The 15,968-nt window shown below is 38.4% G+C and overlaps 1 protein-coding gene across 4 annotated transcripts in view; it reads right to left on the reverse strand.

The window, feature by feature from the left end:
* Positions 1-3,853: 3,853 nt before the first annotated feature.
* LOC115677139 (probable LRR receptor-like serine/threonine-protein kinase At1g06840) overlaps positions 3,854-15,968 on the reverse strand; it is a 32,162-nt gene continuing 20,047 nt past the window's right edge. The window contains exons 1-21 of one of the 4 annotated variants that reach the window (XM_030600223.2): positions 14,432-14,748; positions 13,855-13,957; positions 12,951-13,101; positions 12,695-12,766; positions 12,486-12,557; positions 11,658-11,801; positions 11,489-11,560; positions 11,309-11,380; positions 10,370-10,444; positions 9,708-9,776; positions 9,489-9,557; positions 9,321-9,392; positions 9,049-9,135; positions 8,789-8,857; positions 7,773-8,281; positions 6,834-6,992; positions 6,474-6,757; positions 5,850-5,901; positions 5,113-5,363; positions 4,886-5,020; positions 3,854-4,392 (exon numbers count right to left, since the gene is read on the reverse strand). In XM_030600223.2, the coding sequence (XP_030456083.1) occupies positions 4,051-4,392; positions 4,886-5,020; positions 5,113-5,363; positions 5,850-5,901; positions 6,474-6,757; positions 6,834-6,992; positions 7,773-8,281; positions 8,789-8,857; positions 9,049-9,135; positions 9,321-9,392; positions 9,489-9,557; positions 9,708-9,776; positions 10,370-10,444; positions 11,309-11,380; positions 11,489-11,560; positions 11,658-11,801; positions 12,486-12,557; positions 12,695-12,766; positions 12,951-13,101; positions 13,855-13,948 (2,850 nt within the window). In that variant the 5' untranslated portion in view covers positions 13,949-13,957; positions 14,432-14,748 and the 3' untranslated portion in view covers positions 3,854-4,050. Of the gene's footprint in view, positions 4,393-4,885; positions 5,021-5,112; positions 5,364-5,849; positions 5,902-6,473; positions 6,758-6,833; positions 6,993-7,772; positions 8,282-8,788; positions 8,858-9,048; positions 9,136-9,320; positions 9,393-9,488; positions 9,558-9,707; positions 9,777-10,369; positions 10,445-11,308; positions 11,381-11,488; positions 11,561-11,657; positions 11,807-12,485; positions 12,558-12,694; positions 12,767-12,950; positions 13,102-13,854; positions 13,958-14,431; positions 14,749-15,968 lie in introns of those variants that run through there. The other 3 variants (XM_056316479.1, XM_056316480.1, XM_056316481.1) reach the window with 3 other exon arrangements.

Below are 15,968 nucleotides of genomic sequence, written 5' to 3' on the forward strand. Positions count from 1 at the left end.
TTCAGTCATAAATTTTTTGATTATTTCAATTTAATCTTAAATCTTTTGACGATTTATCAATATAGTCTTTGCGATCAATTTTGGCCGGAACTCGCTGATATGAGCGCAGACCGTCCTATATGGTAAGACCGGTGCTAATGTGAACGTCAACCGTGCCACATCGGATCATCGGCGTTTACGTTAGCGATTTCAAATCAAAATTGGTAGGGAGAATAACATTGAAAAGTTTATGATTGAATTGGCTTTCGTACAATAGATTTATGACTTTTTTGATAATTTATATTCTATATAATGGTCGAATTTTTAACAAATGTTCTCTCCAAACTTAAAGAAGTGTCCGATCCATTTTGAATCTAATCCGAATGAATGTTTATATAATTTACCTTACCATCTTTTAAATTTAATGTCCACTTTCTCTTTCAAATCCTCATTTCATTGTTGGACAATTATTATAATAACATTTTAAAAGAAATTTCTTTACGGGCCACTCATATGTTTATGTGGTATTTTGTAATTGGCTCAAGATTTTGACTGTTTACAACTCATTCTATGAAAAAGAAAATTATGATACTGTGCATGTAAATCTTTTAGATGTTTCATAGAAGAATATATGTTTTTAAGGATTAATTGTGTGCGTTCACCTTTTATGCAAATCATATCTATGGTTAGATAAATTTTCAAACTATAACTATCCACGTATACCACGACATGCAAGTCTTTTAGCAAGTAGAATACACATACTGTGTATTATACGAAAAATCCATGATTTAAAGGCGGCGGCGGCGAACCGGTATATCCCTCATGAGCACGGTACGCATCTTTTTGTTTGTCTTGGAGCTCGTTCGGCGGGCCGTGCTATGTGAGGGTACCAGATGTTCGGTGATCATTAGAGCCGTTTTGATGGGGCGTGCTATCTAATCGAAAAAAACGATAGAAGTAGATACTCTTTGGCTACTACAGATACAGAAAGGTGATATATTTAGTCAACCAACTTGGTCTTTAATTTCGTTTGGTCTCGGATGATTTGGATGACACTGTTATATTGTGCACTCGTCCTATTAACTTTCATGAAACGTCCTCGAAATATAACTTCCCCTTAATAGGATTTGTACGAGTTGGAATAAACAACAAATTGGGGGAAATTCTATGATCAAGTAAGTGTTTTTACAGGACCGGAACCGCGTAAAAAAGTAGAAGAAAAAGGGAAAATTTCATTTTGGTACCCAAAGTGGGGGCCATTTCTCAATTTGGTACCCAAAGTGGACATAGTCTCAAATTGGTACCTAAAGTGCCCATTACAGTCTCAATTTGATACCCAAAGTGCCCATTCAGTCTCAATTTGGTACCTGAGTTCGCTGGCCGGTCAAATGCTCACTGGCCGGCAAGAAATTTACTGTTTCGGCTACCGGAACAGTATTTTTTTAAACTTTTTTATTTTTTTTCTTTTTTCCTTTTTCTGTTTTTTTTCTTTTCCTTTTCCTTTTCTTTTTTGTTTCTTCTTCCCTCTGCCGGCTATAGCCGTGGTCGGCGGAGGTCGCCGGCGGCGGGCGAGGGCTGCCCTCGCCTGGGCGGGCGAGGGTGAGGGTTGCCCTCGCCGGATCTGGCGAGGGTCACCCTCGCCGGCGTCGGGTGAGGGTCACCCTCGCCTGGGCTGGCGAGGGTAGCCGTCGCCTGCGTCGGGCGAGGGCCGACCCTGGCGAGGGTCGAGGATGCAGCCGAAGAAGCGAGAGCGGTAGGCTAGAGAAGAGAGGGAGTAGGAGAGGCAGACGAAGTGGGAAGCCACGAACTGGTCCTGCTCGAGCCCCATGACGATGATCTGGGCGTGCAGCTAGTGGATATGGGCGGAGTTCTTGCAGGACTTGAGGAGGGTGACGATGGATAGTAGCTTGGCGGAGGTCACCGGCATCGGCCCTCGCCCCCCCAGGCGAGGGCGGCCCTCGCCCGACGCCGGCGCAGGCGAGGGCGACCCTCGCCAGCCCAGGCGAGGGCGGCCCTCGCCCGACGCCGACGAGGGTGACCCTCGCTAGATCCAACGAGGGCAACCCTCGCCCTCGCCAGATCCGGCGAGGGCCGACGCCGGCGACATCTGCCGGCCACGGCTATGGGCGGCGGAGGGAAGAAGGAAAAAAAAAAGGAAAAGGAAAAGAAAAAAAACAGAAAAAGGAAAAAAGAAAAAAAAATAAAAAAGTTGAAAAAAATACTGTCCTGGTAGCCGGAATAGTATTTTTCTTGCCGGCCGGTGAGTATTTGACCGACCGGCGAACTCAGGTACCAAATTGAGACTGAATAGGCACTTTGGGTATCAAATTGAGACTATGTCCACTTTAGGTACCAGATTGAGAAAAAAGGCTCCCACTTTGGGTATCAAAATGAAATTTTCTCGAATAAAAATTATCCGCCTGCTCTGTTTTAAAAAGTGCAATTAATAACCTCCAAAATCGATTTCTTGTGGTAACTTATTGACTCTAAAGGAAAGTTATAGATGCAAAAGTGATCAAATTTATATATGATTGAGAAAAGTTACGATGAGTAGAGAAAATTATTGAATCATAGGTTCCAAAAGATCACGAAGTCTAAAGGAAAGTTAGGATTAATTAGGCATTTTACAAACGATAGGACAAAAGAAATTTACTATTAACTTAGGCAGATTATGAATTTGAGGAATATTATTAACCATAAAACCACAAAACTTATGACCACGAAAGGAAAATTACGTCATTCAAAGAAAAGTTATGAAAACATATTTTGCATGTAAATTGCTATTGGACGATTATGTGCTGCAAAGGACAGTTACGATCCATTAGGTAATTTACTAAATAGGATAAAAGAAATTTACTATTAACTTAGGCAGATTACTATTTTTTATGGAATATTATGAACTATAGGATCCATAGAACTTACAACGACGAAAAAGAGATCATGGGGATAAGTGTCAGAAAAGTCATAAACTTATTACTTTGGTCTTAATTTAATCCAAAACCTTTTTTTTTTGTGCTAATTTAGTTCTAAACCTATTGCATTGGTGGTCGGTCATCGGCAAAAGGAAGAAGAAAGAAAAAAAGAAAAATCAGAAAAAAATAATAAAAAATCGAGAAAATATAAAAATATTATTAAAAAATTATCCAAGTCAACACCGGCGATGCTACATAGGCCGGCTGGCATCCAAGTCTGCATTATCCGGCCAAAATTAGCCGGAAGGACTGAATTGACACTCTGTCAAAAGGTTTAGGACTAAATTGATACAAAAAAAGTTTATGACTAAATTAGCACAAATTCAATAAATTTAGAACTTTTCTGGCAGTTTTCGCAGAGATCATGATTGTTAAAAAAAAAAGAAATAATATCTAAAAATATGTAACAGGTTTTTTAATGTAAGTTAGGAAGGTTATGAATGCTAAAGGAAAGTCACAATTAGATGAAGAGTTCATGAGATTTTATTTTGTGGAATATCGCAAATCAAAAGCCCAATGAACTTACGACGACAAAAGGGAAACCACGTCTTGTAACAAAAGTTACCAAAGATATTTAGCTCCCTTCTATATATCAGCTTAAGGTTAAATTCCTTTAATATGACCAAATGTGTAATCCCGTCAACACATGTTTAAAAGTCCTCTATCGATCCGCATGACCCCGATAATTGGCTACTTCCTCGATTTTCCAATTTCATCAAGATTTGGCAAGTCGTGTTCAATCAAAAAAATTTCTTTCTTTTTATGAGATGGAACTTGAAATTCAATGTACAATTGACCTAAGTTGCTTAGGTCACTCAATGCAATTTGCCTACAGTTTGTTATCCTCGCTTCATTGTATCGAAATTCAAACTCAGCATCCTGAGAACACCACGACCGTTAACAAAACTCGCAACATTGCTTCGCAAATCTGTCCAATTCTGTCAATGATCTCGACGATAGCTGTAGATCAGACAAGGCAAAAGCCAGTGGAATGTACACATCCCTCATATTTACACCTTTAAGTCAGGAAAAACGAAACACAAAAGACGGTTTACGATTCATTATAGGAATATACACATCTCTCTCAAAATTCGTTTCGCTATCGAGGTGTGATGGTAGGTACAACCCCGCTTATCAGATCGCTTCCCGAGACGCTCGACGAAATATACGGGTCCCGGCTCACGTAAGATGAAGATGACGGAAGCGACTTGCCTGAATAAATGGAAGCCGTCTCAGAAAGCATGGCGTCGGCGTCCGGTGTCATTTTGAGGATGCTCTCGAGCTCCCTCACCACGTCCAACATCGACGGCCGCTTCTCCGGGTTGTCGTGGCAACACATGAGGGCCAGAGCGATGAACCTCTCGATACATTCCGAAGGGTAAGAGCCCATTCTGTTGTCTATAATAGAGAATATCATGCCCGCCTGATGTGCCATGTTCACCTGCCATTGCACTTGAAAAGTTCAGCACTGAAAAGAATGATCTGTAGATTCTCCTTCAGTGTATCAGATATTTGCAACTATCAGTAAGATCATGCCTTGTTAATCCTTGTTGCTGCATTTAATTGTTGCTCCCCACCTAAAGTTACAATCTACCACAGATTCACTATATTTGGATACCATACTATAAAGATAAACCACCCAACACCTGCATATGGATTTCTCTTTCTTTGCGAGAATGTCCTAGATGTCAGTTTCTGTCAGGCTTCAGTGCATAGGTGATTGGAACAAAACACGTTTTCACCAGTTTCTAAAAGCAGAAAATATCACTAATTTAAGCGAAAACAGATCATGTCGCTAATTTACGATTAAAGTAAGCCCGAACTCTGAAGTCATTAGTAGGTGAGAACTAATCAAACGATGATAATGACCGACAAGAACCACGAGTATGATAATGACCGACGAACCATGAGAGCCTATCATATCAGGAAAGTACCTCTCTGACAATATTCTTTCCATGTGATATTGGCTGCATTCCAGTCAATAGCTCCAGAAATACGACTCCAAGACTATAGACATCACTTTTATCAGTCAACTTGTGCGTCAGGAAATATTCTGGGTCGAGGTATCCCTGAAAAGAAAAGCCATAGTGAAAAAGAGAGGTCGGAGGAACAGCAAAAGTATGTAATCGTAGGTACTTAAAGTTTCTAATAGACTACTTACTGGCGTCCCTTTAACAATTGTAGACACATGATGCGGCACGGTCCCTTCATCATCCAGGACAGGGGCGAGCCGTGATAGCCCAAAGTCAGCAACTTTGGCAGTAAGCCTGGAGTCCAAGAGAATGTTACTGGCCTTAATGTCTCGGTGGAATACCGGAGGGTTTGCTTCTGTATGGAGGTAAAGAATGCCCTTAGCAGACCCCAACGCAATACGCAGCCTCATACCAAAGTTAAGGTACTCCTTAGTTTTACCTGCATGCGAGTAAGATGAATTTCCATGAAGCAAGAAAAGTATGAAGTACACAAAGCATCATGATAGCATTGATGCATTAAAGTGTGTTTTTTTTTGGTCGGAACATTAAAGTGTATTTGAAAAGCTCAGAAAAGAACATTCCTAATGGTTCCGTGAAGATAAATTTGTCATGGGACCACACTCCGAATGTATACTTCTGAGTACTAGAGAAATTATATCAGCGGAAGTTCTTGAAACAACACATTGATGTGGCAATCCAATCCTCGACTCCAGGCAAAGTATTCAACCTAGATTACTCCTGAGGCTGAGAATAGTAGTTTGAAAGAGAAAACAGAATATGATTCTCTTAAGAAGAGGAATTAAACCGATGTAAAATATATTCCTTCAATATGCATGCCTCCTATTCTTGTGGACAGCCTATTTTACTAGTCAAAAGTTTGGAAAACTACTTTGTTGTTAAAATATTGAGAATATAAAGTACATACCAGAAATCCAATCCCCCAGAGTACCATTGGGCATAAACTCATATACCAACATCTGTAAATACACCAAGAGCATACAATAAGTTCTGTTTAAATCACGACAGCCATGCACACAGTAATTTTGTTTGGAGGAAGACGACCATCAATTGTAGAATTGACGGTGAAAGAAGTGTTCTGACATAATGCACACAAGTACAATGTACAAACACTACTCTCCAGCAACTGTGAAGCTCTTTCCATTTTCCAAAAACATAATCATTTTGAACAAAAGAGACAATTGAAATTTGTTCCTTCAACAACTTTTTGCTGTGGCAGCATCGGAAACATACTTGATGGCAAGCCACAAGAACCCATATATCAGCAGATGGATTGAGTGCTAAATTAGATTCACGAGTTACTTAGCAATTCTCCTTTTGCATGCATTAACGAATTCCATTGCTATTGCTGCTCATGATGAAGAATACGTCTAGACACGTGAACAGATAGTTATGCAAGTACAATTTAGGAGAACATAGAATATCAGCTACCCCATTATTTTATCATTCATTGCAAATGTTTTAGTAGGCACGACCCCTAGCAAACAAATAGGATCCAACAACCACATAAAGCCAAACTCAAGTAGTTTACCTGTTCCCCTTCTTCATCACAATATCCTACCAACGACACTAGGTTCCGATGATGTAACCTTGACAACAGTTTTATCTCCGTCAAAAATTCTTTTTGTCCCTGTAATGATCCTTCTTGTGCACGTTTTATAGCTACGACTGTGTTGTCACATAAATTTCCTTTATAAACTTTCCCATAACCTCCTTGCCCTACTTGAGTCGATCTATTGAAGTTGTCTGTTGCGACTGCCATTTCTCTAAAATTGAAGGCTTTCACACCTTCAAGCTTCATAGATACCTTTGAGGCTACGAGGAGCAATACAAAATCAGATCACAGGCAAGTTTTGATTGTATTAGCTAAGAAACATCTTGACGAACTTACATAGATTCTTCCTTGACAGCGAAGGCTGATATCTGGTTTTCCTTCTTGTAACGAGAAGAGTAATCACGGCAGAGATTGCAACAACACAAGCAATAGATGATAATACTATGGCCACCAGTATCCCTTTACTAATATTCACCTTCTGATTTGGCAAAATCACTGTTGAATTATGAAATCATGTGAGTCAAATACTGAAGAATAGATCCAACTTGATTATTGCTTTATTCTTGATAAAATCAAATTTAACTAACAATAATACATTTTGACACATCAGCTTGTATTATCATCCTTGAAAAGAGTAATAAAGCATCTTTCTTGATTATCTAACTAAATTTACATCGCCGAGGTATACTTTTAACCAGGGTAAATTTATTATAACGATCATGGGTTTGTCTCAAACAGTCAACTTTATAAAGTTTTTTACAGTGGAAGTGCCAGAGAAAAGAAGAAAAGGTACATGAGAGATGCCTAATTAAAATCTTCAAAGAGGATATACAGGTTATTGTCTTGACATGGATTGAGAGAAAAACTAACAATAATCAAGAAGGAAATATCAAGGAATTACTGTTTCTATTTGCTTGCAAAGTGATACGAAGTCGACACTTTGAGAGAGCCAATTGTATTTTCACCCTAGAGTATCAGTTCTCTCAACAAATACGCCCTAAAAATAATTGCTGAACTTCATACTAACTTCGCCGATAAATGTCCCATACATGCACTCACCAAGAAGCAATGGAACTGCAGAACAAGTTTTGAGGCAACTCTACTTACTTGAAATAAGCTAAATAAGTTTTATTGTGTACTACATTTCCCGATTACCCATATCAAGTGATGGCATATGTTAAATGGCTACTTGGCAGCATCAGCATCATTAGAAATCATCACCAAAGGCAAAGGTGACTCTTTTAAGACAAACGTTGTGTGGAGTTAAGTACTTACTAGTTGAATAAGGTCCCAGAAGAGTAAAGTTCAGAAGTTCATATGGTCCATATAAGTCATTTGGAGGAAAATGCCACGATGTGAAAATGCCTCTTATTCGCTGAACCTCACTTGCATTAAATGTACTTGGACCATTAACTACTGGGAAAAGCTTCAAATTCATCCTCAGCCGTGGTCCTTCTTCCCAGGCATACCAATCAATATGCAATTGATATAGTTCCATGTTAAGAGATCTGGTTAAGTACAGTTCAAATGGATACTCATAAGGAGGGAAATAGGAGAAGCTGGGACTCTTCAATCGGTATCCGATTCTCAGGGGTGATGCGCAGAAGCATTGCTCAGGCGATGCTGGAACGTATTCGAAAAAATTATCTGTAGGGCATGATTGAATATGACAACTTGTCGAATTCGCTGAGTCGCCAGGTGTCCCATCGTCTCCACCCTCATTCGCACAAAATTGGCTAATATGCGTTATATTCCGTTCACTGCAAACAGGATTGCCTCCAAGCCTAAAGGAAAACTCCTTCATTACATTTCACACAGGAGGACTTTACCAAAGCAAATACTCCTCTAAAGCACACTCCGATTACAGAAATGAAAACATTTGACATTTTCCAACCTTTTTTGGCACTGCAAAGCCAAAAGCATGTGCCAAGAGCTCAAAAGAGCTTCTTTCTTTTGGCTTTTCAATGCAAGGTCGAAAACATATTTGATGTTTGTAAAATAAATTATCCATAAGCCTCAATGTTTATTTTGGCCTATTGGGACGGCTTCAGAGGCGCTGCCAAAATCAACTGACAGCCCCTGATCAGGCGTAGGACTTCCAGGTACCATTTGCCAACAGCTCCACTACTTGAGAAAACCAAAAGTAGGGACTTGAAGTATAACCGAGATCTTAACAAGCTGCTATAATCATTTTCACGCGTACAGTTGAAAAATCAGCATATAAACAACATAATCTACACCTATATTGTTCCTTAATGTAATTGAGGGGCAGGAAGGAACAGGAAACGAACCTTAGAGTGACATTCTCTGGAGGATTAAGATCTCCTACCACACTTGACAATGAATTCTTTTGAAGATCACTGTGATAAAAATATTAAAAGAATAAATACACATCAACTATCTCATAAAGAATAAAGTAGATGACAGATGTGCATAATGTTTTGATAAGCTTGTTTATAACATTACAGTGCATTTCAGGAATCAGCATGCTGCGAGACACTGCTTTACTTCCGGATCAGCTAATTAAAAAGGAGAAAAACTGAGTGCTTACATTATAAGCATCTCTTTTGAAGTGAAGGTCATGTTCTGCCAAATGTTCGCAGGGACAGAACCTGTCAAGCTGTTATTCTCCAGTGACCTGCATTATAAGTAATGTCCAGATTTAGTATTATGAAAAACTTAATATTTAGAGAATGAGTATCTTGTATTCTCTCAAGATTAAGTATGAGAAAATAATCTCAGATACACTGCCACTTCTACACCTGCTAATAATATACAAAAACAAGAATTTATACAATAATGCAAGAAAAGATAGAGTCTTACAGTCTCTGTAGAGAGGGAAGATCGGAAAAACTTGCTGGAATAGATCCATTAAGAAGGTTATTTGATAGATCGCTGCAATCAACAAAAATGTATCTTAAATATGGCAGTCACGTTGATATCATTTTCATGGATAGAGAAGTAAAATCATAAAATCGATTGTGTACATACATGGTTGTTATGTTATCAGAGAGCTTGTTTGATGGTATAGGCCCACTAAGCCGATTATAGCTGAGATCTCTGCAATATGGCAAAAAATAAAATGTCAAAACAAGTTTTAGATGTATTAGCAAGAGTATTTTCTAAAATGCACATGATGGAAACATATACGTCAGACTTGGCAGATTATAAGGAACCGAGAACAAACAATTGGACTATTCTCAAACTTACAAAAAGCTAAGATTTGGTATCTGGCTAAGATCAGGAATTGATCCCTCCAAACTGCAATTTCGAAGACTCCTGCCAGGCAAGTTTGGAAATGCATTAGAAACCTTATGGAATAATTGTGCAATATATCCTCCACAAATGCTTTCATTGTCTTTTTGATAAATCATAGATGAAGTCTACTACTTCCTTCTTAAACAGGAAAGCTGTTCCCTGCCGCAATTTTCTAATACATCTCAATCAGACCATTAGCTTCAGGAAGCAATTCCCCAAGTTTTACAATGTTCTACAGAAGTCATTCCTCAATTTCCTATCCATGAATTTGTCTCATTCAGGACTGTTTTCAATGATGAAAATAATACTTTTAGGTGTCTGGTCCACATCAAATTTCTTTCATTGAGGCACTGCAGAATCTATACTTCTCCGCAGGTAATAACTGAATGTACAACAAGCCACTTTTACAAGATCTGAAAACTTTTTTCTCTCGAGCAGTTTATAACCCAAGCAGCTTCATCATTCCAGCTGCCAATTTCTCTGATAATGCATTTCTCCAGTATTTTCAATCTTTCTACTATAGTTAAAGAGCATGCTAGGATCATGTGATTTCATGCCTCAGCAGTGCATAATTTACTATACCAAATGCAGTTACACACCAAATGTCAACTCACAATTTTGCTAATCTGGAGAAATTCTCATAAGAAGCTGGTATTTCAGTGCCCTTGAAGTTGTTATTGTCAAGTTGACTGCAAAATCAAGGAGAGTTTTTATGGAAAGATCAGATCAACATACTTTAACAGTGTAATATGCATGCCTCTAATGCATGTCTCCAGCAGAACCAGAGTGAGTCATCAAATGCAAAAGATGGGGCAATTTGAAAATATCAGATTTGCCATTCCTCATGCTACCTTTAGAATACCAGTTGACAAAGCATCCCAGGCATACCAAAATATAGCTACTACAGATTATAGAGCAGCTACGTTGAGGAGAAAACTTCAATTGTGAAGATGGCTATGAGAAGGGCAACGATAGTCCAACATTAGATTACAAACCTGTCACGAGTGTGCAATCCTCTTTTTCCAATGTTGCATGAAAATTAAGATTCATGGGCAAAACAACATCACCTGCTGTCTATGGTTCAGTCAACCTACTCGATTACGAAGTTGACCCTACCAATTGCTAATTATATCCATATTGTTGTCATCTTCAGATGAGATGTTGCAGTGCCACACCTTGTTATTACAGACTTCTTTGTTTGGTAGTGACTCCACTAGTTTCTGACCAAAAGTTTCTTTCAACATAAGGACTTTACAAACTTCAGAAATAAAAAAAGAAAAGAAAAGAGCCAGGAAAAGGAGAGTAAGCAGATGACTGCAGACCTAGTAGACATCGACTACAAGGGCCTTCATACAATGGAGGCACTAGTGACCTAGATAGGCTATCATAGTTCAATGTCCTATTAATGCATGTGTGTTCACTGGACTTTGAGAGCCATATCCATATGCACCTTTAGAGTCAACTGATCGACTAAATGATGTGGGATGAGATCAGAACCGCAATAGAAACAACTTAATCCAAATTACTATCCAGGATTACATAAGATGTCATACAGTATGCGCAAGTCTGGCAAGAGTGAGAACTCTGGTGGAAGATATCCAGATAAGTTGTTGTTGTCCAAAAGCCTGCAAAATAATTGTATTAAGTCAAAAATGTTTTCTTCTGTATCAGTCTCTTACAGCAGTGTAACTGAAAGCTGAGAAAATCAGAAAACGGATGAGCTGTAAACTCACAAGTGATAAAGCGTGGATATGTTGGACAGCTCAGCTGGAATTTGACCACTTATTGTGTTATTATTCAAATGGCTGCATCATTTAATCTGTAAGTCACATACAATACGCAGAAGAAGTCCAGGCCACCAGCCAACACCAAGCAGCCAAAATAGGTTGACAATCCACTTACAGGTGTTTCATTCTTCTCAAGCTAGCAAATGATTTTGGTATTGGACCTGATATTTGATTCTCGTCCACTTGAAGTCTACTCAAGTTCGAGAGATAGCCAAGCTCATCAGGTAAAGATCCAGATAACCTGTTTCCATTCAAAAGCCTGCGCTGACAGAAATTACTAAAATCACTCTCAGAAAACCATAGTTGGTGAAGCGAACTACTCTCATGAAAATGAATGTTCCAATCATGAAAACAGAGAACCTTGGAGCTATTCTCTAACTTCGCTCCAGTTGCAATTTTTCAGGCATTCACACAAACAAGCAATTTCGAACTATGAGATTTAGTTAAAACTAATAGTCTTCTTTTCTAAAAACTAGTAGTCATCTTTTGGCAAGTTATTTCTCAAAATCAATCAATGAATGAAAATCGGCTACTTTTATAAGGATCTACAGAAAACCGTTTGGAGAACAATTGAGAATGAGCACCATCTGGTGAGACCTTTTGCAAACTGCAAAGATGTATCAATTCCAGAAACATGAAAAAATTAAACAGAAACTTACAGAGTAAGACATCAATTCCAATTTAGAAAAGCCATCAATTACATAGAGAAGAAATGTGTGCATATATTATTCATAAATAATATACTTCAAACCACCCAATGGCATATTATCATCTATTTCATAAGTCAATGCCACTTCCTAAAGTGGAAGACCTGGTTAAGAAAGCATAGTTAACAGAACCTGATTCTTGCTCTGCATCGACAATTATATGTGCATCAAGAGTTAAAACAGTGAATTAAAGAGCTAGCTGGAGGTTACAAAATCAAACCGCAAACTCAACTTACAAGAGTCTCAAGGACGCAATACTTCCTATCTCCTTTGGTATGCTGCCAGTTAACTCATTCCACATGAAGTCTCTTCCACCAAATAAAAAAGAAGAAGAAAGAAAAAGAAAAAAGGATCAGCATCAATAATTCCATCTTGCGCACTAGTTCAGCCAATATTTGCCTACAACAGATGCTAAAGGTGGAAGATGACACAATCACTGACTCACAAAATTAAAAGTTGAGACAACTGCCCGACAGCAGGAGCTATACTTCCAGAAAGATTCATAGTCAGAAGCTGGCTGCATCAGGAAATGAAATATAAGAACACCCGGAAAAATTGTAAATATATCTTAAGGAATAACTTGACTAAAAGCAGGCTGAGAAGTTGATATTCTCAATACCAAGACCATAATAAACTGTGATTATTTAGCTTTCCACTAAAGAATTTCTAGAACTATTCATAGCAGTTAGAATAGACCGTACATCTCGCGCACATGCAAATGACCATTAGTGTCAACTGCGTCAAAGCATAGAACTCCTGTCCAGTTATATGTGCATGGATCCCCCTTCTTCCAATTCGCAAGGTGTTTCATAGGGTCAACCAGACTGCTCTTCACAGCAATTAGTGCATCGACTGCAAAAAGCACAAGCACTTAAACATTTTACAAATGAAATTTCCAGAAACCATCAGCCTTGAAATGATGCTGTAAAGCTGCATGCATCCTCAAATAGTAATGGCATTAGTTTCATTATCCATGTGTCCCAAAAAAAGGAAGAGTAAGTAAAGAAAGAAAGAGCCAAGCAATTCATGTCAACAACTTTTTTTATAAATAATCCAGGGGCACGGATGTGGAGACCTGGCTACCTATACACCCATGAAACACTGTGCAAGCCTCATAAACTGTTAAGTTCAAGCTTTTGGCTTGTGCGGGTGGCTCTAACTCAGAGTAGTCTGCATATAGTTAGTAGAATTTGAACGGGTGACCTCTAGTTCTTGAGCTGGAAATCCTCCGACACCCCATGTCAACTACTACTTTGCAATAATAATATTCCTAATGTGAGATAACTTTCACCAAGGCACTGAAACAGAGTTCAAGAAGAACAAGCTTGGTAGACAAAGAGCAAAACTCCTGATCCTATACATTAACTTCAACCACGTCTGAGGATTGGGAAACTAGACAATATCATGTAACAATAAGCAGTGGAATGGCTGAGAATAATGCCAAAAATAAAAAATCAACTCAGAGCCTCATCTAGCATCCAAATAGACCAACATATTTGACAGCTAACAATTTTACAACGTCTTACCAGAAAATTTTTAAGATAAATACATATACTCTGCTTCTCATGCACACTTGGGCAATGCAACTAAAGTTAGAAAGATCACCTTCTGATGGATCGGTGACCTGCGCTTCAACTAGGTACGCTAAGTAGCAGCATGAAAGGACGAGAGCAGATATGGGAATTCTCAGCTTCAGCATCCTCTTTCCCTGAAACAACATTTAAAGACTAAAACATTGCACATTTCTTCAACCTCCCAAAGCATTGGCAGTGTGTTATAGATTCGCATCTCTTCACGAGAAAATAAAACAGACATACGCATACACAAACCCTATTCATCGTATTGCCAAAGAAACTAATATTCCTAACGAATCAAAAGAGAAGTCCCAAGTTCTAAAATACTCCTGTTTTTTCACCAACAGTGAAGGAACAGAAAAGATTGTATTAGTTTGTCGGCCCCATTGATCCCATGTGGATATTGTTAAACCATCGATCCCTGGTCTCTGTCTCAAGGCAAGCAATAAACTGTCGTGGAAAATAACTTAACGAGAAATAAAACATCTGAAATCTTGAAATTAAACAACTCCAGATCAGAAAACACTTCACCAAGCATCTAACAACAAATATAACAGAGACCCATCAACAGAAACCAGAATTTGACTCAATCTGAGCATCTTCCTCACCTCAAGTCCAGCACAAATCTGCGCAAGAGCTCGAGGAAACCCTCAAGATTCAGGGCCTGAAGTCAAACAGCTCAAGCGGTGGACATACGAGAGTGAGAAGAAGAAATTTGAAAGCTCTGCAAAGTGGGTACATCACGATCGGCGCCAGTATGATGAAGGTGACACCAGGAGTGGACGGCGACTTTTCTCCAGTTTGAACACGAGCTGTGGCTGTGAGCATGAGATGGGTTTGGCGTCATGGTGGTTGCACCCACATAGTTAAATCGAACAAGCAAATGCACGAATTTGGATGAGCGAGGAATCCGCATCTCCTTTCGAGGCGTGTTAAACCTTTCTTGATTTGATTAATACGGCAGTTGACATTTTTGACCGCGGATGTGAAGATGACAAAACGGAAACGACCGGACATTCCCGCCATTGAAGCTCGCTTTGTGCTTTCGCATACAGAGACGTCACAAAAGTTCAGAAAAAATGTCGAGAAAGTAAATTTTTTATACGAAAAAGACTTGGTATGAATTTTGCTACGTACTTGGTTATTCTTATTTCTTGGTATAATTAATGTGAGATTTTGTGGACAACTACAAAATGTTCTAAAAGTTTAAGCTATTAGATTAATTAGTTTAATAGTCCCCTTTATGCTTAATCTGGTCTTTTTGCCAGTACTAAACATTGACATATGCAAATGGGATCTGAAAAGATTTAAATTTAGATATGAAGCTCTAATAGCATGTGAGATTTTATGGGACTACTGTCAATTTTTCTAAAAATTTAAGCTATTAAATGAAAGCATTGTTTAATATTTAATTAGTATAATAATTGGATTGGTTCAACCTCTTAGGATGAGTTAGAACAATTTTTTTCTTTTTGGAATACTATTTTCCCACCAATTTTTTCATTTATATATTCTCTATAGAAAATTACGACAAAATGCAAGCCATTGCAATAGAGTTACGAGGAATATTCTTCACTTAGAGGCCACGTATATAAGCTCCCTAAATTCGGATGCTATATTTGCACAAATCTCATGTTTGCTTGTGATTAAACTTTGGAGGAGTTATTGAACAAAGCGTCATTCTAATTAAAACACCGTTTAAGAATACCTAACGAGGAAATATTAGATATTTACTACACATGTTAGGACAAAGTCAACGCACGTTCAGTCGTGCGGGGGTTTTCTTATTTTTTTAGTGCACACTTGTCTTAAAGTTTGTTCTTTACGAAAATAGAAGTATATAATTATAGATATGAGATTGTGCTGGATTTTGGGATAATAATCTGAAATTCTACTTCAAGTTTGTCATTTCATCACAATCGAATTTTTCATTTTGTGGCATCTTACTCTATGTTTGTTAGGAGGGATTGGGAGGGAAGAGAAATGATTCGAAAAGCACAACCGTGCTTCAACGGAGGAAAAGAGATAAAGAAAAAAGGAGGGAAATTATAAAAAATAAAAAATAAATCTATTGAACTTATGTCAATTTAGCCATAAATATTTTAATTTGGCTAATTAAGTTCTAAATCTTTTGATGATTTGCCA

The sequence above is a fragment of the Syzygium oleosum genome, unplaced genomic scaffold (genome assembly GCF_021117445.2).
Source record: "Syzygium oleosum isolate NSW1041296 unplaced genomic scaffold, Sole_v2.1 Sole_v2.12, whole genome shotgun sequence".
Lineage (NCBI taxonomy): Eukaryota > Viridiplantae > Streptophyta > Magnoliopsida > Myrtales > Myrtaceae > Syzygium > Syzygium oleosum.